The sequence below is a fragment of the Somniosus microcephalus genome, chromosome 22 (genome assembly GCF_052327205.1).
Source record: "Somniosus microcephalus isolate GS21.2 chromosome 22, FLI_Smic_1.0, whole genome shotgun sequence".
NCBI classification, from domain to species: Eukaryota; Metazoa; Chordata; class Chondrichthyes; order Squaliformes; family Somniosidae; genus Somniosus; species Somniosus microcephalus.
The window spans coordinates 68,748,995-68,772,916 of record NC_141008.1 but is presented as its reverse complement, the minus strand read 5'-3'; the positions used below and the strand labels follow the sequence as shown (position 1 = coordinate 68,772,916).

The 23,922-nt window shown below is 43.5% G+C and overlaps 1 protein-coding gene across 1 annotated transcript in view; it reads left to right on the top strand.

The window, feature by feature from the left end:
• aatf (apoptosis antagonizing transcription factor) overlaps positions 1 to 23,922 on the top strand; it is a 121,077-nt gene that overhangs the window by 71,687 nt on the left and 25,468 nt on the right. The window contains exons 10-11 of the mRNA XM_085965019.1: positions 910 to 990; positions 3,114 to 3,185. Of these exons, the coding sequence (XP_085821145.1) occupies positions 910 to 990; positions 3,114 to 3,185 (153 nt within the window). The remainder of the gene's footprint in view (positions 1 to 909; positions 991 to 3,113; positions 3,186 to 23,922) is intronic.

Here is a 23,922-nt window from a genome sequence, read left to right as displayed (position 1 = left end):
CATAGCCAATCAACCTAACCCGCACATCTTTGGACTGTGGGAGGAAACCGGAGCACCCGGAGGAAACCCACGCAAACACGGGGAGAATGTGCAAACTCCACACACACAGTCACCCGAGGCCGGATTCGAACCCGGGTCCCTGGCGCTGTGAGACAACAGTGCTAACCACTATGCCAGAACAAAGGGGCATAATCTTAACATTAGAGCCGGGCCATTCAGGAGTGAAATCAGTCGGCTCCTCTTCACTCAAAGGGTAGTAAAAATCTGAAACTCTGCCTCCCAAAATGCCGTGGATGCTGGGTCAATTGAAACTTTCAAGACTGAGACCACTCACTATGAAGAATAGCCACTTGGGTTGCTGCTGTCTGTGAAACCATACCCAGTAAAAGTCAGTACCTTCAAGAAAGAAGGGGAGAAAGTTGGGGAGGGAATTAAAATTTTTCTAACTTCGGAATGTAATTCAAAAAGTTCTTGTATCTTGTCTGCCATCTACACTTCAGTGCTGCTAAATAGACACGTGGTCTGCTCCCAAACAGCTGCTTATTTCTCCTCTTGTCAAGAGGCACGAGGAATCGCATTAGCACGGTTCTCACCTGAATTCCTCCTCGCACAGGGAGATTCGGCATAGATAGTTGGATTACAGATAGGAAATAGGGTAAATGGGTGTTGCTTGGATTGGAAGTGGTGTGCCCCAGGGATCAGTGCTTGGTCCACTTTTATTCCAGTGTGTATATCTAGGTGCTTTGGACTTGGACATTAGGAGCACAATCTCAAACTTTGCTGACAACACAAAAGTAGGACCTATGTAGAATAAAGATCAAACCTACACCTGTGCCTATAATGTTGTTATAACTGGTTTTGTGTTTTGTTTTCACTTCAGTTCTGATAATGTTTTGTTCATTCATATAGACAATGGCTTGCTATTCAGAAGCTGCGGAGTAAGATTAAGAAAAAAGTAGATACTAGAGCCAGCAAGGGCAGAAAAGTAAGGTAAGTATATCCTGGCGATTTTGCTATGAGAAGTTAACACCAAGGTCCATTAGGAATACCCAAAGAAGTATTCTGGTTATGTTATGAAAAAGGAGAACATGACGATGGCTGTATTTGAAAGGCATATGTTACTTTTCACGGGGGTATACACCTTCTTTGCTCCTTTTTTTCCTTTACTGATTCTTTCCCTTGTTCGTCATTCTCCTCCTCCTTCCTCATCATTCTCCCCTCGCTCCCTCCCTCCCTCATCACTCTCCCTCGTCATTCTTCCCTCCCTCCCTTGTTATTCTTCCCTCCCCTCCCTCCCTCGTCATTCTTCCTTTCCTCCCCTCCCTCCCTCGTCATTCCCCCCTTCCTTCCTTCCTTCCTTGTCATTCTCCCCTTCCATACTCGTCATTCTCCCCTCCCTGCCATCCTTCCTTCCTCGTCATTCTCCCTACTCCCTACTCCCCAAAAGCTTGCCTCACAATCAAGTTGGGGCAGTCTGGCTGCTCGCTCTTGGGGCCTTGCTGATGCTAATCCTGACTATCTGTAGGGAGTCGGGCTGTCGAGCAATGAAAAAATTAATCGCGATTAATCTAGCGATTAAAATTTTTAATCTGTTAATCTTTGTTTTAATCGCATATTTAATTGATACAATTACTGCATCCATCTCATTCAAGTTTGTTTTATTGCTGATGCTATTATTATAATTACGCAAAAACCAATCCAGTTGTCCAGTATTCTCTCCTCACTTTTTCAGATCTAACCATTCAGTGCACTATTCCCTTCTCCCAGGTCATTGCCTATGCTGCTCTGTGATCAGCCGCTAGGAGCTGCAGAAAAGTTACTAGTTTGCCAACTTAGCTCTCTCCTTGCGGTAACAGTCATGGTCTGCTCTGTGTCCCACCCTCAAACTCCCAGCTGACATCAAAAATTCATTCTTAAGAGAATTCTGGGTGTAAACTTGCATCCTAATATTCCGTGCATCCTAATATTAGGCAGTGTTGTTCATTTAAAGGTTAAATAGGCCCTGGAATTTGCAGTGGGTAATGATGGCGAACTGTCAGCATTCACTGTCATTACCCCTCTGAAACTGACCGCAACTTCAGGAGTTAGCGCATGCGCATCTAAAGCGGAAATCCTGAAGTTGCGGTCAGTCATTCACTGCTTCAACACAGGTTGCGCAGTGGTCCCCCCGCCCCCCACCATAGCTAGCAATTAGTGAAATCTGTGAAACTGATGAAAACTTGAGCTTTTCAGCACTGATATCGCTGTTAAGTGTTCAGCCTTGTTGGATTAGGTGTAACTGGGGTTCTAACAGCATAGTGACTGCTAAACAAACGTCTGGCCCTGAAAAAGTAATTTTTATATTTGTGGAGTGTCAAATTTATCATTATGATAAAAAATTACAATTTTTTTAAAACTTACATTTTTTTAAAAAGTTCATGATATTTCAGCTTCTACCTATCCCAGTGTGAAAGTCCCAATCTTTATTTCGCTCGCTGAAACGTTTTTTAAAAGTCTGGATAAAAGCGACTTTTCATTTCCTGGTTTGCTGTCTGAGAATTCTTCAGTGTGATTGGCTGCTTAGACAGCTTGTTGACATTACTGCAGCTCTTCACTGGGAATCCCCCTGACACAGCGCTGCAATCAGTTGAACGTCGAAAAGGGCGAACTTCTTTTGGGCAGCTTTCTTCAGGACCAGCGGTTGAGCGCCTTTGATTCGCCACTGACCGCAGATTTTCTGCAAGCTTAATTTGAATTTAAAATGTCAGAGTCTAATTTATTGAAAGAGACAACTATCAACTTAAATTGCCCTACTTAGGCTATAATGATAAACTATAAAAATACTGCATCTCTGCCTAAATCTGTGTATGACGGATGTGTAAGAACATGTTTCAATGTTGTCTGTCCTTTTTGAACTGTGGAACTCTATTTTGGAGTGTTAGGTAAAGGAGTATCTCTGTGAAGGGTGAAGTATTGTACTTTTTTTTCCTTCAGATGACCGAGGGGAATAATAATCCAATTATACAAATACTCCCAACACTAGGTCATTATCTTTTAGGACAATAAAGCAACTAAAATGAAATTGCCTAAATTAAAATCAGAAACAAATAACATTTTCATTTCTTTCCTATCAGATACCACGTTCATAACAAATTAGTGAGTTTCATGGCACCTATTGACCACAGTACAATGAACGATGATGCGAGGTAAGTAATAAATTACGGTCATCAAATGAGTTTCATGGCACAGTGATATTGACCTGTTCTTCAACCCATCACCCGCCCCTTCTCTTGTTATCAGATCACCATTTGTCACTGGCATCAAAGTATAGCCATGCCAGATCTACTGAAGTGATCTTGCTTCTTTCATTCCTCTAATTATAATGCTACTAAAAGAGAAATCATTGCAAATTTATGATTGGCCTGAGGTACACCTCTTCACAGATTGACTGCCATCACTGGGCTTTAATCACTTTTGTGCTATCCTGCAGAGCAAACTGAGAGATCATAATAGAAAATGGATGTTGAATTTGAAAATCTATAAAAAGTCTGCTATTCTCCATAATGGGTAGAAGTGCTGGAGTAATAGCTTTATGTTGCAGCTGAACTACCCTTTTTGGGAGGAGAGGAACTCCAAAACCCAGTCTGCTTTACTTAAATGTGTGCCTTTTTATAAATGTGTAACTTTATGGGAAGCTTGGTATTTGTAGATTCTGTAGCATTCAGATTAATGGTATACTAAGTTAGGCATACTTCTCTCTTTATTTTTGTAATTTTGGAGGGATACTTTTTCAATAAATGAGTAAATCACTGTTTGCTCATTATGATGAGGAATGATAAAGCTAGAGAAACGTGGCAAACTTTCACTTCAAGACCCATGATGCTATCAACCAGAGAATTAGAGGAGCAATGGTGGCTCTCTGACCGTGCAAGAAATAAACCCTTTTATTTAGCTTCATTCCTGCCTCTTCCATCCTCTAGGCACACGACTTTTCCATTATTTTTGCACTGTTGGCCTTACTGAGCTTCTGGAAGGTGACATTCGCAAATAAGTGCTGAATGTAGTCCATTAATAATGGCCAGCAGTGAGAGTAGAGTTGCACTTTCCTGAGATTGGGATCTCCAGAGGTAAAGGAGATTACTAGTCATAGGCTGTGACTTCTAACCAGCTGGACCACTTGGCCCCAAACCATAGTGAAACCTGATTATTTTCCTGAAGTGAATCAGATTTTTATTTAGAAAGTATTTATGTTGTGCTAACTTTTTAACAATCAAGGTTCTGCTGTGCACGCTTACTACAAAAATCCATTGTCCTCAACAAGGTGGTTTCAGAATAAGTGGGAACCTTTGAATATAAATTAGCTAGTAATATATTCATAAAATATAGCTTTTGGCATTCATTTTAATTTGGTTTGATTAATGCTGACAAGTACAAGTAAAGGGTAGGTTCCACTAAAGAATAAGGTGAGACAAGTTTCTTGTTACTTACTCAACTCTTTCCAATTAATTGTCATATTCTTCTAGTCCTCTGAGAAAATGTTAAAGCCAAAGTTTTGCATATAAAATGAATAGCTAGTGACCCTGCACACTGAGAATGTTTGGAGAAACCATCAGCCTGTGCCAGCTTAGAGGTTGTAGGAAACCATTCAGAATCCAATGCTAAAGAGACAACCAGGCTTATGGACAGCTGTTTACTCTGGGGTAACAATTTGTATTTTGATATCATACTTCTGTATAACAGTAAGGAGTGGGGTGCTGATGAAATTACTTGAATATTTATTAAGAAATGGTCATATGTATAATAAGTGCTTATCCCCAGATATGGAATGTACTTGGGTTAAAAACAGATTTTTAAAAATTTATGCTTTGCTTTGATGGAAATGTTTTTTATTCGGTTGAGTATCATCAGCTTTTGCCCTGGGGCACTTTGCCTGGAGCGTCTCGGAATATTGAAGTGTCTGCCATTTGCTTTTTTGAGCAGAGCAGAGCAGAGTGGGGTGGGGTGGGGTAGAAGTGACATTATCCACTAGACCACAGCAAGGCAGACAATTGTGGAGCAGTAATGATACTCCCATGGCTTGAAATGTGCTCTCCTTCCAACTTCTGGAGATGGTGTATGTATTTGAGTGATTGTTGTTGGCATCAAGGAGAGAGCATTATTAAAAAGCCCTGCTGCTATAGGGTTGTGTATTTGGATTGCGTTGGAACAGAGCATCGTTAATGGAAGCCACGTTCAAGTTGTACTAAATCAGCAAGATATGTTCAGTACTGGTAATGAAGTATAGTTTACCCATTTGAAAGGACAAGTGAACTATCTTCTCAAGTCTGTAAAATATATGTTTTGTGACCGTGAAGAAATTGAGTAGATCTTTCGTGGGCTCCTGAATTCCAGGATTCCTATAATCAGAACCAATTTTATTGATATTTATTATGGATCACACCTGGACCATTAACTACACGTGTAATTTGATTGAACTATATATAAAGTTTTCTGCAGAGGATTTTGCAATATATATATGATGCTGTTAAATACAGTAATTATAACTTGCTGTAGTAACAGGCAGTATATAGACTCATTGAGATTTTGTTTTAAAGGGCTGCATGGCCGTGTTGCTCATTTACTAAGGTACATCGTTAAAAGAGATTGACTTAAAAGCAGATAAAATCATCATAAGTGAAGCTATGCAGCTGCCTTCATTTTAATGTATTTTCTTTTTATTGCTTTTTTCTTTAATTCTCCCATTTTGCAGCTTCTATATATTTAAGTAAAAAAAAACATTTTCTCCTCCCTGGAGATTATTATATGTAATTCAGAGGCCAGAACAAGTTTAGCTGGAACAATGATTTTTCCATGGCCACAATTGATACTTCTATGGCCAGGTGTAAACAAATCACAACTCCAGAAGGTCCTTTTAATTCTCTCCCTCCCCCTTCCTTCCCTACCTGGCAAAAGTAGGATTTACTTCCATGTAGCACTCTGACGTGCAAGTGAAGCAAAGGAGCTTGATTGACAAGAAGCCAGTGAGTTGAGCTCACAACCTTCCGGTTGGGAGTCAAATGCTCAATCATTTTAGCTGTTAGTCCATCTATCTATCTCCATACAGTAGAACCTACTTGTTACAGATCCCTTGAGTAAACAAGATATTCCTGATCTTGGGGAGTAGAAGAGTTCAGATCTTAAGCTGATTCCTTGAAAAGGATTAAGAAAGAGTTTTATTGCACTGTTTTCTTTCTTTTATTATTCCATTGGCTAATTTTATTTTCTTTGCCTCCTTCCCTTTTCCAATTTTTTGGAACCTGAGGTATGAGATAAATATAAGGTGATGCACATGCAAAAAGGTGATTGAATTATAAACAAATACAATAGTGTTAATTTTTTGTTTTGGAATTACTGCTTAATAGCTAACTTGTCAGTAACATTGCTAATACAGGTTGAGCGTCCCAAATCCGGAGCTCCGGAATGATCCGAACTCCAGGACAATTGGTGGCGGGGGTCCGGAATCCGTAAAATGTTCCGGAATCTGGACACCCTGAGGGAGGCTTACCAAAAGCGCAACCTGGGCCCAGGCATTTCCGGACTCGGTACGTGTTTCTGATGTCCGGAAATACCGCAACCCAGGCTCTGGCGTTTCCAGACTTTGGACATCAGAAACACGTTCCAAAGTCCGGAAAAACCCGAAAACTGGCTCAGCCTCGGTCCCAAGGTTGCCGGATTCGGGACGTTCTACCTGTACAGCTATTGTGATTCTATTGCCCACTGTTTTTAATTGCATTTGTTCTCTGTCATATGTTACATTTGTAGTATGTGGTATACAAGGTTCAGTGTGATGATAAGTTGGTCTTGTTGTTATGCCTTGGCTTATCAGTGACCTGAGGATTGACTGTGAGGAGTGGTGACTGCTGTGCTTGAATGCAGAGTCACATGGCTTTGGTTGTACCTCCACACCTTTATGACGATCTGGACATTAAGAAAAATACAACAGCACTCTGACAACCTCCACTGGAGCCAGCTGTCGAACTGGGACCTACACCTATGTCCTCACTCAAGCAAGCTTAACTCCGATTCCCAAGCAGAGGGTTGTATGATGAGATGCACTGTTGCATCTGCCATCTTACTTAACATGAGACTCGTTGGAGGAAGGAGAAACAATCTTTACTTTCCAACACCCCGCCCCCCCAAAAAAAATTATGGCCTTCATACTACGCCGTCGTAAGCCTTGTAAAAGGCCCCACATGCACAAAAAAACTCAGAACTTGTGATCTGTCATGGTTCGTCTTGACAGATCGGCCGCCTCCGACCCAAAAACACTTTCGCTGGCGCAGAGTGGGGCTATTTGCCCAACTACTGCCCAGCAAATGCCCACAAAACCCTTACACCTGGTAAAAGCAGGCGTAGGGCCTGCTTTTACCAGTGTAAGGATTACTATAAATGTTAAATTAAAATAATAAATAAAAACATCGCAAACACTTAAAATTAGTTTATGTAAATTTTGGCCCTGATTAAAATGTTTAAAATTATTTTCAAAAAATAAATTTTTATTTTAAATGCTTCATTAAAGGGATTTTTAATTACTTTTGAAAATGGGAATATTTATTTTTATTTCAGTTGTGAAATTAGTTAATTATTTGGGGATTCCATTCGTAAACTGAATCCCCACAAGCTTATGATGACTCCTCCTTTCTGATAGGAGGACTGTGCCCATGTGATCCCAGGAGCGCTTCCAAACCGCCTGCGTCCGTGGGCGATTACGCCTGCAGGCCTAGGACTCGAAGACTCCGAAGCCCTGGGAGCCAGCAGGTATATTTGTATTTTTTTCCGGGTCAGAAGCGTACTCCGGAGGTACGCCTCCGACCGCAAATTTCGGTCCATTACCCGCAACCTCCAGACAAAAGTTCCATCAGTTCTTTTAAGTAAGTTCACAAAACTGTGCATAATTGAAATCAGTTGTTACTTGAATTTTTTTGCATACGAGGATGAAACATGATTCATTAGAATAATGAGCGAAAGTGGGTGTCACGATGGGTTAGGAGACTCTCCTTTGACATTTGAATACAACCCGGACTGAATTGAAAGTTCTTTTTGTTGGCTTAGAGTTGAGAGTGCAAGATTTAGAATCTGCTTAAGCTGCGAAAACATCTACCACAATTTTCATTCAGTACAGGAAACTTTCTGGTATCCGGCAGTGATGGGACCGAGCTGGTGCCGTTAGATCAAAACTGCCGTATAAACCAGCGCTAATGTTAAAACATACAGAGCTTTTCAGCTCCGTGTGAATCAACAAACCCTGTTGCTTAGCAACAGCTTCAAAACAGTCGGCTGCAGCTGCAAGCGTCTCTAGCTGAAGCTGTTGCTTAGCTACAGACCTTGCAGAGCCTGACTGGGGAAAAAAAAAAGCAACGAGAAGTAAAAAAAACTTATAGAAAACAGCTCCTGAATTTTGCCGGTAGATAGAGCTTTCCGGACTTTTAACCTCCGGTTAAACGAAAGTTTCCTGTAATTAGTGAAATTCATTCTGATTTCTCCCATCACCATGTGTGCTTTTCAGAGTTAGAAACTAGCTTAAACTCCACCTTCTCTTCATATCATCACGTACTTGCTCACTGGTTCCTTTTAAACCTATTTATAGGGATGTTATTAAAAGTTGCACTAACTTGTTATTAAAAGTTGCACTAACTTATTATAAAACCTGCATATTGATAAATATATACATTCTTCTTTGCAATTAGCTGATGACAATGCTTGAAATGTCAGATGCCTTGTACCTTTTATCTGTGGTCTATCTGACAAGTAGCAATAGACAGGGCAAGTATGCAACACAGATTTAATCAGTTTTTACAAGAGCAATATTTTAAGTTATTTTACCTTTTAACAGTGTCATTAAGGAGCCTCATTACTCTTTTATTAGAGCGTTGTAACTCACTCTATTCTTATCAGATTACAAAATGAACATAACTCATGCCACATATTAGATCTCTTGTAAAGGGATTACAGCCTTGCATTAACTCAGATTGACACGGTTTATAATTTGCTTGTTGATACACATGCAGCGATGTCATGCATTTGACCTGCAGCAGCGTGGTGGAAAGGGACACCCATACATCATCATTAAAGATGGCATCCGCTAAAGAATCAGAGCCACAGGGTCTTCCTGCAGTAATTGTCACGAAGGACAAAGGAGGCACTTTCAAGTGCAAGCTGAAATCTAAAGTCTAGTTTAAATATGAATGCTTGAGCATTATGGCAGCATTGGAAATGGTCAGTAGATTCAGTAGAACCATTTGAATCTTTGATTATAACTTCACTCACTTCAAACCTATTCAGTGAGTTTTAATGATCCGGTATTTTGCTTTGAACCAAGTTTGCATTTTCAGAATATTGATAAGGTTTCGTTTGTCACCTTTACACAGAAACAACCCTTGAATAACAGTCTTTTCAGTATTGATCCGAAAGATTTATTTGAACTCGAATACATTTTATTTTTCCTATTATTAAACAGTACATTCCTATGTCCCAAGGTTGTATTCAACACATCTCTGTTGAAATAATGGGCCAGATTTTGCTGTCAAAATATCGGTGAGGCTAATAACGCTCGCCATTATTTATGTGTAAATGATCCAGCAACTTCAGGTGAGAAGCATCTGCACGGTTAAATGCCAGTGTCCAGACGTTGCTGTCTGCGTTGCACCGCTCGGCTGTTAGCTTCGCCAGAAACGGCATCTCGCTGTCTGCCTCACCATTGACCTGCATTGAATGTCGTGAAGTCGCTGTATTTGCACGGTAGATACGAACTAAACCCACCGCAGATTTTTAGGGCTAGTAATTACAAGCGTAAGTACCCTTTTAATAACGTGATCAGTGTTAACGACTGCCAATCGACCTCTCTGGCACCGAAATTAACTAGTATATGTATGGAGTCTCGACCCTTCAGGTTGTGAATTGTTTTAGATTTTTAAAATGTCATTTTTTTTCTTAATTTTCCTTTCTGTCTCCTTTCGCTCTCTCTCTCTCTCTCTCTCTCTCAATCAACTCTTTCTTTCTCTCTCACATAAAACCAAAATACTGCGAAGGCTAGAAATCTGAAATGAAAACAGAAAATGCTGAAAATACTCAGCAGGTCAGGCAGCATCTGTGGCGGGAGAAACCGAGTTAATGTTTCGGGTCATTGACCTTTCATCAGAACTCTCTGATGAAAGGTCACAGACCTGAAACATTGGCCCCGATTTTCTGCCAGCCGTCGGGCGGGTTTTCAGGCGGGCGGGGGCCGAAAATCGCAGAAATAGGGGGTCGCGACCCCCGCCCCGTCCGACTTTCGGACCGCCATTTCTCTGTGACCCGAATCAGTCCCGCCCGCTGTTGGCGGGACTGGCCGTCGGGACCCTAATCGCCAATTATTGGCATGTTTAATGCCATTTTAAGGGGCCCTTGCTATTTTCAAGGGTTCCCCATGCTAAACACGCCTGTGGGGAACCCCGCTGATGAAAGCTGGCGTGAAGCTTGCCGGCTTGCTTGCTCTCGGCTGCAGGTCATTCGGGAAAGCTGCGATTTAATCGGAAGCATTTGTATGTTGAAGGACCTTGTTGTTGCAGGCTTGGGGCTACTTCTTCAAGGCTTAGGCACAGCTGTGGAAGGTTGGAGCCTCACACACTTCTCCAATGTGATCTCCTGGGAAGCTCCTCTCGCCACCCTCACTCAGCGCTTCCTCAGCGGAGGCATCTACCAGAAGCATGGGACGCCTTTTTTTCCTTCCCTTCTTGCCATTAGAGGATCTCCAACAGCAGAGGTGGCAGCAGCAGAACCAGGAACAGCAGGATGAGCACCAGGCTGCTGCTCACTCACCTGAAGCTGCACAGGCCAGAAGGGGCCAGCGCTTGGAAGTGGCTTGAGAGCACCTTGCTGCGCTTTAGGGGGCCATGGGGACCCGTATCTGCACTGGCAGTCCTACTCAGAAGGACTTCCATGAAGGTCTGGTTTCTCTGTTCAATAGATGGCCAACGCTCCTCCAGAGATGTCATTCTCTTATGAGCACTCACCATGTTTTCCGTACCCTGGCAAGTTATCTCCTCCATGGAGGTTGCCAACCTTTCCATGGTGATGCGTTCATGCGCCAATGACTCCACAAAGGCTCTGCTCATGGTTGCTATGGACTCCTCCATTCGCTCCACACTCACAGCGACCCTGGAGACAAAACCTGCCAGAGACTTCTGCATCTGTGCATGGAGATCCATCACCTCTTCTCTTGCAGATGGACCCAGAGGCAGAGGGTCGACATGCAGCACAGCTGAGCTGAGCTGGCAGAGTCCTGCGCCCTCCGATGAGGACTCTCCACTGCTGTCCCTGTCTCCAGAATCTGCTGAGGCTCGCTTGTGAGCTATGAAAAACCAGGTGACAACACTACTCTATGTCCCGAAGGTCCCCCCAAGGTGTGAGTGTCTGCGCTGGTGCTGGGTGCGCTTACTTCTGCTGATGCTGCGCCCTCAGAGGTTGGAGCTTCATCTGAGGAGTCTGGCTGCACAGCCTCTTCCTCCTCCACAGTGGGGACGGGGGCTCTGGATGGTCCTGTGGGGGAGTAAAGGAAGGAGTTAGAGATGTGATGCCAAGGTTACATGCACATTCGAGTTGACATCTGCTGACAACTGCATCCATGCAGCCTTGGTCTCAGTGGGAGGCCTCTTCCTGCCTGACCTAGGGAAGAGGACCTCCCTGTGGGCCCTAACCTCATCCAATAATGCCTGCAGTGAAGCTTCGTCGAATTTGGAGGCAGCTCGGTGTCTGGCACTGGCCACAGCTGCTGCAGGCTCCTCTGCCATCCTGTATGGTTCATTTGGAAACCAACAGAGGAAGCAATGCTTGCTGTGGACCTTGAAAGCACCACGAATGATGACATCATACTGTGGGGCTTTCTAATTAGAAATGGACAATTAGCAGGGCTGCCCACACGCTGGGAATTAATTGGCCACTTGAGGGAAAATTGCGTGCAGCTGGCTGACTTTTTTTCAGGTCAGAACCCCACATTCGGGGAATCCGACCATTTCCCACAAAATCGGGCCCATTAACTCTGTTTCTCCACAAATGCTGCCTGACCTGCTGCGTATTTCCAGCATTTTCTCTTTCTTTCCCCCCTCTTTATTTCTCTTTCTGTATCTGATTTAACATTAAATTCACCCCCTTTAATTCACTCAGTCCTTCTGCTGCTTATTTCCAAATCCTTAAATCTCATTGGTTAAGGAGAGACCCTATCGATTGCCCTGTTTATTGCAGTCCCGGATGTTCTGTTTCCTTCACTGCACTTGTACTTTCAGCAACTTAGTGGGCAGTTTTTTTTGAGGTGCAGGGGCAAGTCTACGCAACTGCAGATGCTGTTCGATGCCCTGCTACAGCGAAATCTGGCATGTCGGCCGAAGAGTTTGGATATATATTGTATAATTTTCACCAGTCCACCCGTAAAGATGGCTGATTTCTCTGCTTGACTTCCTTAAAAGGCATGGTTGAATCATGTGAAGGAACGCAATTGAGATTTGTTGATTTTCAAATACAGCATAGACATGCCAACATAAATACATTTTTAAATCAAAGACAACTGGCTGCTGTTTTAAAATTAACATTCAAAGTGAAGTTACATTAATTTGTGATCTACAGGACTGAACATAAAGGTTATTGACTGACCTGTATTTTTGGGTGACTGAGGACCTACCAAGCTTAAAAGATCAAGTCCAACTAAGGTCTAAGGTGGGGGTCAGAGAGGAATTTTCCCAAATAAGTTTTGCCCTTATGGGCCTGTGGTTTTTCCTCTGGCTTTTTTTTTGCCTTTCCCAGGAGTTTACATGGCTGTGGCAGGGTGGGAAATGTCTAGTCCTGATGCTCCAGCCATCATGAGGGCTGGGTAGACTTGATGGGCCAGCTGGTCTTTCACCTGCCCGTCAATTTCATACGTTCGTAAATGTCGTTGGGTTGCGAGGAGTGTGTGCATAGATAATACTGTCAAAGGAAACAGTGATTTTGCTCCCAAAATATGTTCACTAAAATCGTAACCTAATTTAATGAACAGAACTACAGGAAACTTTCGATTAACCGGCCCCTAAATAACCAAAACGCTCTATCCACCGGCAAAATTCAGGAGTCGGTTCAGGTAACTTTTATTACTCCATTTGTTGCTGTGCAAGGGTGTAGCTGAAGCTGTTGCTAAGCTACAAAGATGCTTGCAACTTGTGCCGATTGCTTTGACGCTGTTGGGTTTGTTGCTTTATACGGAGCTCTGAGCTCCGTATCTTTTACTATAGCGTTCGGTTATCCGGAATCGTTGATGAACCGGCACCACGTCGGTCCCGTCCGTACCGGATACCAGAAAGTTTCCTGTAGTATGCGAGGAATATAGGTTAAATTGGATTCGCAGTCCGTTTCCATGATCGAACACGAGAATGGCGTTTATGTAAAAGAAAGAGTAGCTATTGAGAAAATGGTTCCGCAATAAACGATGCGATAAACCCATTAACAATTTGCTGTTTCATTTGAATCCTGTGTCATAGAATTTTATCGCCAACAACCTTAAGATTTGGCAGCACAATCTGCTAAAGGCAAAGAACATTGAAGAAAAGCTGGCACAGGATTTTCAAAGTCAATTGTAAGAAAAGTAGAGATTTCATCTGATAGCTGCAGCTTTCAGCAGTTGAAATTATAGGGACCTGGCCAATCTTTAAAAAGAGCTGCATTTCAATTGGATAACCATTAATTGCAGCTAATTGGATTAATATTTCCTTTGAGCTCTCTGCAAGTGAAGATTGTTAAAACTGAAATCTGTTTCAGCCAGAAACAAATTTGCTTTAATTAGTGAGTACAATGATCTACTGTTCAGGTAATCCAAGATGCAGAGAGCAGTGGGTCCGTTGGTAGTGAAGCTTTATTCTCGTCAGAACATTTCAGTATCCCTATTATTAGCTATATACCTAAATGGAGTAATTGTGATGAAATTGCAACTCTCTCACTACCAACTTGGTGAAAAACCTTGCTGCCAATCATTCATTATTTAGCCCAGTGCTTAATCATTATATTCATTTAGTATATTCCCTACGGCTGCAGTTATACTGCATATACTGATCTGAGGCCAGATTGTGTTCCAGTGCATGATGGTCAACACAATCAGAGATAAACAGCCATTCTGATTTTGTGAACTTTTCAGCAGTTCCAAAGCCATTTCCAAGACATGGCATGTCAGCGCGATACATGCACTTTTCATTTGTTCTCTGGATGTTGGCAGTGCTGACAAGGCCACATTTAATGCCCATTCCCAATTGGCTTGAGAAGGTGATGGCGGGCCTTATCCTTGAACCGCTGCAGTCCTTGTTCGTGTTAGGTAAGGAATTTCAGGATATTGATCCTGCAACAATGAAGGAGCGATGGTATATTTCCAGGTCAGAGTGATGTATGACTTGGAGGTGATGGTGTTCCCACGACGTTGCTGCTCTCGTGCTTCTCTGTGGTAGAGCGCAAAGTAGAGGGAGGTGCTGTTGAAGTAACCTCAGTGAATTGCTGCAGTGCACATCATACCAAAAGCAGGCATTGAAAGTGAAAACCTTTCAGAATATATGTTAGAAATACTCAGCAGGTCAGGCAGCATCTGTGGAGAGAGAAACAGTTAACGTTTCAGGTCAATGACCTTTCGTCAGAACTGGAAAAAAATTAGAGATGTAACAGGTTTTAAGCAAGTGCAGGGGGAGGGGAGAAAAGAACAAAGGGGAAGGTCTGTGATAGGGTGGAAGGCAGGAGAGATTAAAAGACAAAAGGGATGATGGTGCGAGGCAAAAGGAGATGGTAATGGGACAATTAAAGAAACAGGGTCTAGAAGAGGTGTAAGTGGGAACAGCAGAATCGTCAACAGCTGCCATCTGAAGAAATGGGGGCAGAAGTTATGACCTGAAATTGTTGAACTCATTGTTGAGTCCGGAAGGCTGTAAAGTGCCTAATCGAAAGATGAGGTGCTGTTCCTCGAGCTTACGCTGAGCTTCATTGGAACAGTGTAGGAAGCCGCACAGAGAGAGGCCAGACTGCTGCCTGACCTGAGTATTTCCAGCATTTTCTGTTTTTATTTCAGATTTCCAGGTATTTTGCTTTTGTAAGAATATATGTTGTTGAGTTGCAGTATTGGGCATGCTGTGTACTTGAATTTCAGGAGACCAGGTTGCGTACTGTGGCCTACGAGCTGGTAAATGAGATTAACCACAGCACCCGAGCTGCTGAGACTTTCACTCCTCCGACTTTACTGTGGTATCCAGTCAGATGGCTGATCGCAATAGAAATTACTACATGGGAATAGATTGTTCGGCCCAACCAGTCTGTTGATTTTTATCCTCCACATAGGTAGTAGTCCTAATCCCATGTGCCTACTCTCTTTCCATATCCCTTTGTTCCCCTTTCCTTTAACCACCTATCTAACTATTCCTAAATGTTGACATGGTCTCTGTTTCAGTCACAGACTTGAAGTGTATTTTGCAGCCTCACAACCCCTTGTATAAAAAATTAAGTTTCTCCTGCTCTCTGTCTTCAATTTCTTGCATTTCAATTTTACATCCATGTTCCAGACCCTTCAACTACTGGAAACAATTGGTTTCCATTACTCTGTCCAATTTATTCATAATTGGAGCCCAAAACTGCAGACAGTACTTCCTTTGTGTTTTTACTAATTTTTTATAACGTTTCACAATTACATCTAGACTTTAAATGTTCTATACTTCTTACCGTAAAGCCAAGTATTCCATTAGCTTTTTTTAATGGCCTTACCACTTGATGTGCTGCTTTTAATGTCTTAGGAACCTGAATCCCAAAATCCAAACCTTCAAATCACCCAACTTTTCCCCATTCAAAGTATATTACTTTTTTAAACCAAAATGTACTGCCTCAAATTCACTGACATTGAATTCCATCTGCCACTTTTTTGTCCATTCCACCATTGTATCAATATCCCCTTGCAACTTCCTTCGGTGCTCCTATTTTAGTATCATCTGCAAATTTGGACAGCACTCGGCAATATCCAAATCAGTGGCACACACAGTGAACAGACGTGGTCCCAGATCAGACCCTGCAGGACACAACTACCCTCTTCCAACCGCTCTGAGAAACTGCCCTTAACTCGCACTCTCTGTTTCCCTTTCTTCTAACAGGTTTTTAATCCAATTTGCTGTCCTCCCCTCATATTCCATATCCCTTTATCTTCTCTCAGTCTCCTGTGTGGTATCTTTGTCAAAGACTTGCTGAAAGTCCATGCACACCACTTCCACTGCATTTTCCCCATCTGCCCTGTCTGTCACCTTCTCGAAGAGCTCTATCAGGTTGAACTTAAATTGAGTTCTTTTACAATTTTAGCAAACTTATCCGGCAGAGACACTCAATCACACCATTTCTGATACATTATAATTGTGCATAAAGTGACATTCTGTTTTTTTTTAAACTGCGTATGTAAATTTGTCATTTTGTAAAACACCCTTCTGCCCGTTAATGGAAAAAGTTGACAGGAAGTGCATGTAGGCATAAGATTTTTAATATAGACATTTGAGATGTGGCTGGCACTTTACATTTGATTACAGCATGTTGAGAAAAAAGCCCTCAGCTGTCTGTCTCTTTGCTGTCTTGTTTTCTACATGGCAGATAGGATACATATTGGGCCAGAAATTCCTAAACGGGGCTTGCAGCGCGTGCAAGCCCCGTATTTGCACTTACCCCGCGCTACTGCAGATCAGCTCCAGGGACGCCTGGACTTGGTGTTTGAAAAAGAAGATTCCCGGGCAGCGTGTGACGTCACGCCGCCCAGGAGTGCAGCCAGCGCGAAGCCAGGAGCGTGCAGTGCAAGTGAGACACGCCCCTTGAGGTCTCAGTTTCACTGGACACGCCCCCAATGTTTCTGTCAAGCTGCTAAGCATTTTTACATGCAAAGCAGCAGTTTAAATAGGTTTTTGGAAGTTTTTTGAAGATTTTGGTAACTTTTATAAACTTTTTAAAAAGTTTACATTATTTTGAGTAATCTGAAGTAGTTTTAAAGAGAATTAAAGCAATTTAAAGACTTTTAAAAGCCCTAAAAGAATTTTTTTAATTCCATTTATTTATTTAGCAATGTCGTCGTCATACGTGTCTTCACACTGTTCCCTTTGGGGAACTGTATGAAGTGGTGGAAGGATTTATGGCCATGATTAACGCTCATTCCGTGACCGTAACCATCTTTGAACCAGCCATTAGGGCGGTTAGTCCTATGGCGGGAGGGTTTTACGGGCTCCCACAAGCTATACAAGGAGGGGGGGCCACGCACACCCACAGACGCAAATATCCCACTGGATGTCAACCCAGAATTTAGAGCCGGAGCTCCGACGCCACTTGCCGGGACTGTCTGGAGCGGGGTTCGAAACCCTACCCTGATCTGGCCCAGCGGCGGGGATCCTACCGCTATGACAAAGGCCCAATCCGATTAGCAACTTAAAATGGCAGCATAGGGCTCCAGTCACGGGGAGGGAAAAGGCGCAGGAAACGTATGGGTGTCACCTTTTGTGCGGAGTGGGCCTTTTGCGTAGCAGTAAGCATCCCCGCCGCTGGGCCAGAAGGAGTAGGGTTTTGAACCCCACTCCAGACAGTCCCGGCAAGTGGAGTCGGAGCTCCAACTTTAAATTCTGGGTGGACATCCAGCGGGATACTTGCGTCCGTGGGTGTTGGTGGCCCCCCCCCCCCCCTCCTCAGATGGGTTGTGGGAGCCCGTAAAACCCTCCCGCCATAGGACTAACCACCCTAATGGCTGGTTCAAAGATGGTTACGGTCACGGAATGAGCGTTAATCACGGCCATAAATCCTTCCACCACTTCAAACAGTTCCCCAAAGGGAACAGTGTGAGGATACGTACGATGATGACCTATTGCGCAATGCACCTCCTTGGACCCTCAGTCGCAGATGCGAGGGGGCAAGTCGTGCAATTGTTAAATTTTTAATTTTATTGACATGTAATATGTTGGCCCAGTAATTCCCTTCCAAATGCGCTAGTACGGTCGGGGTACTTACGCATCTGGCCGGATGAAATGCCGGTTTTCAGCATGCACAGTGCATGTGGGGAAAACCGGCATTTCCTGTCCTCTGAACGAAGGTGTTCAGAGGCAGAACGCGTGCAACTGCACAGGCAGCGCGTGCGCAGTATAATTCGCCGCTTTCAGTGAGGTCAAGTCATTACAACTTACACATGAAAAAATCATGGGTACAGTTGCTGCAGAGGCTGCGGAGGAAGATATTTCTTATCGTGGAGCTTCTGAAAGTATGTATGTCTGTATATATTCCTTTGCGTGTTATGTATATTTTCCTTTACTTATGTGTATGAATGTATTATTTAATTATGACTTTCAGAGAAAGTAACTTATTGGAAAATCATAATTAAAAACATACATTCATACACATTAGTAAAGGAATATAAAACATACATACATATACGTAAAGGAATATATGTGGACATACATACATAACTCATTCTCACATTCCATTCACACAGCCACAATTGCTCCTTCTACCTACCGTTCTGAAAACCCTTTATAAAAAAAAAAAAAAAAAAAAATTTAAACTTTAAAACTTACTTAAAATAACTTCCCTCCCTTTCCCAAACAAAAATATTGCATTTCAAAAGCTCCACGATAAAATATATCTTCCTCCGCAGCCAATGAACAACTTTACACTTGCTTTTTTCAAGTGTAACTTCTAAGGACTTACCCTCACTGAATCCATCATTGAAATCCACAAAGTTCACTGCGCAAGCGCTGCCTGTGCAGTCGCACGAGCTGTGAATAGACCTCGGGTCTGGAAATGCCGGCATTCCCCGCATGCGCTGTTCCTGCTGAACGCCGGCATTTCCAACGGCCAGATGCGTGAGTAACCCGAACGTACTCACGCTTCTGGCCGCGAATTTCTGGCCCATTGTTGTCTGGTATGCAAAATGTTACTTCAAAGGCATTATTCCTATACAAATACTGTATATAACAATTAACGCATTGTCCTGAAAGCAATCATTTTAGCTAATGCGAAATGGGTCGGGGCCTCGCATCTGGCTGGAGTTCAGGAGACCATCGCTTTAATTAATAAGCTTGGCTCAACTATGAGAGCACCTTTTCTGTTTTCCTGTATTTTAGCACTGAACTTCAAAGAGCACGAAAGGTCTATCCCAGACTGTGTGCTTCCAGCTCTGTGGTTTTTCCGAGCACACTGAGATGGAGATGAATACTTAAAGACGACATAGTGGTTGATCGAAACCTCATGTATAGTCATGTTACAAATGCTATCCAGGTTTAATAAGAGAGTTAGTCCCCGATCTACACTCAAATTCAAGGCTTTTTGTTATTTTTATATATCCCAGTCAAGTGAAATCTGCTGTATTGATTTTTCTGCTACTGTCTAATTGTTACTTTTAATAAACCAGATTTGTAGTTTATAGCCACTCAGTAGATCAGATATCTTTAGGAAGGATGTCAAGGCCTTGGAGAGGGTGTAGAAGAGATTTATTAGAATAGTATCAGGGATGAGGGACTTCAGTTACATGGAGAGACCAGAGAAACTGGGATTGTTCTCCTTCGAGCAGAGAAGGTTATGGGGAGATTTAATGGAGGCGTTCAAAATCCTGAAGGGTTTTGATAGAGTAAATAAGGAGGAACTGTTTCCACTGGCTGAAGGGTCGGTAACCAGAGGACACAGATTTAAGGTAATTGACAAAAGAGCCAGAGGTGAGACGAGGAGAATTTTTTTTTACGCAGCGAGTTATTATGATCTGGAATGCACTGCCTGAAATGGTAGTGGCAGCAGATTCAATGGTAACTTTCCAAAGGAATTAGCTAAATACTTGAAGAGAAGAAAATTGCAGCAATATGGGGAAAGCACAGAGGAGTGGGGCTAATTTGATAGCTCTTTCAAAGAGCCGGCACGGGCATGAGGGGCCGAATGGCCTCCTTCTGTGCTGTAAGATTCTGTGGTGGTGATTATTATTCTGCCGTCCAAAAACTTGAACAGACTTGTGTCAGTTCAGTAAACTATTACAGTAAAGACGAATCCTCTTCAGCCCCTCATCAGAGCCCTTGACTGAAGTCCGCCAAGCCTTTGCCTGAAGTATCCGAGCACAGCCATACTGTAAATGCTCCAAACAGTTCGATGGCTGGATTCACAGTCACGAGAGATCCCATCTATAAGAGGAACATTTTTAGGTGCATTATTTCAGATAATGCAGTCTAAGGTTTTTCTGCGCTCAAACCAGTTTCCAGTACTTAGGGCATGTCCCATTGAAACATTATTTAGGTCTGATCTTTTGTAGTTCCCAATGTGTAGGATTTTATACAACCACACATGCCGAACCTACTCAAATAATGGTTTCCTTGTGAAGCCTCCCTTTCCCAGCCAGTGTGGATTGGTCAGGCCTGTGGATTGGTTTGGCCTTGGACCTCACATGATGTTCACAGTAGTGTGCATTACAGATGATAGTAACAACCAATACGTCCTTGATGGGATGGCCATTCTTTTGCAGGAGACCTGGGTGTAGGTGGACAAAAGAGCAGTTCACTTGGTACAGCAAATCCGTTGGAATCAAAGACAGTAATGCCGGCACTGGAACACCTCCAGACCATAGTACAGAGCAAGCCAGTGTGGTCAAACAACACCACATCAACAGGAGGAGGGGGCAGCTCGTTCCTAGTCCCTTTTAAGATGCAATACTGCTAGTACATTAGTGTTTGGGTCACTAGATTATTCTCGTGGCTCAGCATTTAGTCAGGGTAGAAAACATAACTGCAGGCACTCTGTCGTCTCTCACTTCACTCTCTGAAATGGAAGATCCATTCAGGACATTTTCAGGAATTGGGGTGTATCTAGAGTTCCACCAGACAACCTTCAGCTCCTCTGTTTCTGCTTGAGGACAGGAGCTGTGTCAGCTTGGAGGCTGGACAGTCTCCTCTTTCCTTGGACATAGATACCCCCCCAATCCCATGGGTAGCTCAAAATATATGAGCCAACTGGGTAAAATCATACTGCCACCCAAGCTGAGATCAGTTAACATCACAGACCATGAATCAAGTTTGCAAACTTGTGTTCTGTGTGACTTAATGCTACACAGGGCAATGCCACTGCCCACTAAGTCATCGAAATAGCCATAGTATTCCGTTAACGAAAAAAGGTGGTCATCTCGGTGAGGTAATTTTGGTAAACAAATGTGCCTGCAGTTGTCTAGCTAAATTTATGTACAGTGGAATGCAAGTGCACAATCTCTGTTGACCTATGAGGTGATTCCGTGAAACTGTGAACCGGATTATAAACATCCTTTCCATTGCATTGCATGTAAATATTTTGTCAAATTTGGGGTTCAGATTTTCCCAGACAGATGGAATGAAAGTCCTGTTTGAGTGCTAGTCATTAAGAATCCCAAGTGAAATGTTTCTGGACCGTCTAGGATTAAATTCCCAATGGAAAAGAGTCTCCAGCACAAAACAGGCCTCATAATTCAGCATGATTGGTTCTAATTTGGCTGTGTCACTCGGAGGCCATAAGAGTAGACAGTTTGGGAAATCGAAATATCAAACTGGTGCAATAGGAGGTGTTCTTCAGAGATTGGAGTTGTAGGCAGGGTGGGTTGTGCTAACACCTGCTAACAGGTAATAATGACAAATTAATGATTTTAATTGAACCTGCACCAAGCAGCTAGCCTTAAATAGTCAAGGGCCCTGAATTTGCAGTCGCAGGCTTTCCGTGGGGAAATGCCTCCAATCTGCATATAAAATGCCCGTGTACCTGGGGCCTCGGGATCCACGGAGACTCTGGGTCCTGGACACCTCCGGATACCCGCAAGCAGAGGCCCACATATTCCAGGGGTGCAGGCGGTTCGCGAGCGCCCCGGGATCACATGGGCCGGACCAACGAATGACGGAAGGGAATCCCCATTCATACTTGAGCATGAATGGGAATACCCCAAACATTACACCTAGGCATCAAATAAATAAAATAAAAAATCACATTTAAAATTAATTAAAATGGCATTTAATTAAATATTTAAAACAAAAATCATTTTTTTTACATGTTTTAAAGGGGATAAAAATAAACTTACCTTATTTAACAAGTTTTCAATATATAAATTATTAAGAACATTTAATTTTTCTGTTTTTTAAAACTTATGCTGGTAAAAGCAGGCCTTGCGCTTTTACCAGGCATAAGAATTTCACGGGCATTCGCTGGGCAGCAGTTGGGCAAATAGCCCAACTCTCCGCCCGCGGATGCCCTTTTCCCAGGGATGCGGATGATCTGTCAAGAGAATTCTTGACAGATCGCAAGTTCTGGGTTTTAGCGCATGCGCAGCGCATACCTAAACCCGGAACTTGCGTGGCCCCTATGGGCGCACACGCATCCGTAGGGGCAACAAATTACAGCCCATGATCGCTTTTTAAAATTCCCACTGTGGCTGGGCGTGGTGCCCAAAAGGTATTTGATTCAACCTGGAAGGTTAGGGCATAATGCAGGTTACATTCTACTTCGAATTCTGTCATGTAATCACAGGTCGAGCAAAATGGTAGTTAAAAGCCCAAGCACCCTCAAAATAATTCTAGGCCCATGTGGCGCTAATCATAAGTCGGACGTTTTACAAGGAGGTGGGGCATTATACTGTAACGCACTATATTATTCTGCTAAAGTGGAGCTGTGTAAAATGGTGTGTCCATTTAAGGCCAGAAGGTGTAATTGTTGTGCTTTCCTGAAGTCAATTTAAGGTTAACTACTCTTGCACAGATCCTCTGGTCAAGTATAGGTCAGCCTGACTTTTTTTATTTTATACTCTTTCTTTTAGGTGTGACTCCTTAAGGTTAATGTGATGCTGCAGGCTTCCCTCCTTGTCGATTGGAAATTACTGGCTTTTAAATATTAGTTTTTGTGATGCACAAATTTGCATGTGTGACCGATCATCTCAAAACCTTTATATAGATGCAGGTTACCCAATGGCTCATTACATTTATCCACTGTGTGGCTGAGCTGTACAGACAGGAATGGTCCAAGTTCAATCCCCGGTCTGTGTTGAGCTATTGGTCACAGTCCAGGTAGAAGTACAGAAGGTGAAATAGGCCAGGCCTTTGTGTGGATGTCAAGTGAAGGTAAGATTGGGCTTTGTTGTGATGCTTACCCCACCCACTGCAAATGGATAGCCTGCAGATATTTGTGGGCAGTGAGTCTCACATTGAGCAATATACAAGAGTGTGACCTGTACCCTGGCAAGGGGTCAACACCATCAGATGGGGAGGGGAGAGCATTGGCAAGGGACGAAAATTTTGCAAAATATGGCCTAGAAATTGGGTTGAGGCACCAAACTGGCGCAAGTTCGCCTGAGCGCAGGATTTAGCGCAGCGTTCAAGTCTTCAGCGATCGTCCGATATTCAGTTTCATTGCCCCTAGAGGGAGACGGGGCGAGGCTTGAGGCGCTCCTCGTCCCTCTTAGGGCGCTGAAACTGAATATCGCAGCGCAACGTGCCGCAGCGCCACACGCTGCGGCACGGCATGCTGCAGTACTGCAGGCCTTCCTCCCATTGTTAAGGGGGAGGGGCCTGCAACAGCGCGATCCCCGATCGCGAATGCCGGCAAAAGAGCCCGGCACCGAGGAGAAGTGCCGGGCTCTCGGGAAATAGCTGGCACTGCCGCGGGTGGAGATCAGGAGGCCGGGGACGGAGGTGCTGGCAGGCGGCCGCCCCGCACCTCAACTTGCGCCGCTGCCGGCACAGTAAGGCCCCGTGAACCGGGCACGGGTAGCGAACGGCGCAACTGCGGCGTTCGCAACCAAATATCGTGAACGGGGCGCGAATGGGGCACTGCGCACACCGATTACTTAATCGGTGGCGGCGCAGCGCAAAAGGCTAACGCCACCATTATCGCCCCAACTCAATATCGCGAGAGGCGCAGCCAGTGGCGCTACAGCCACTGCCTGCC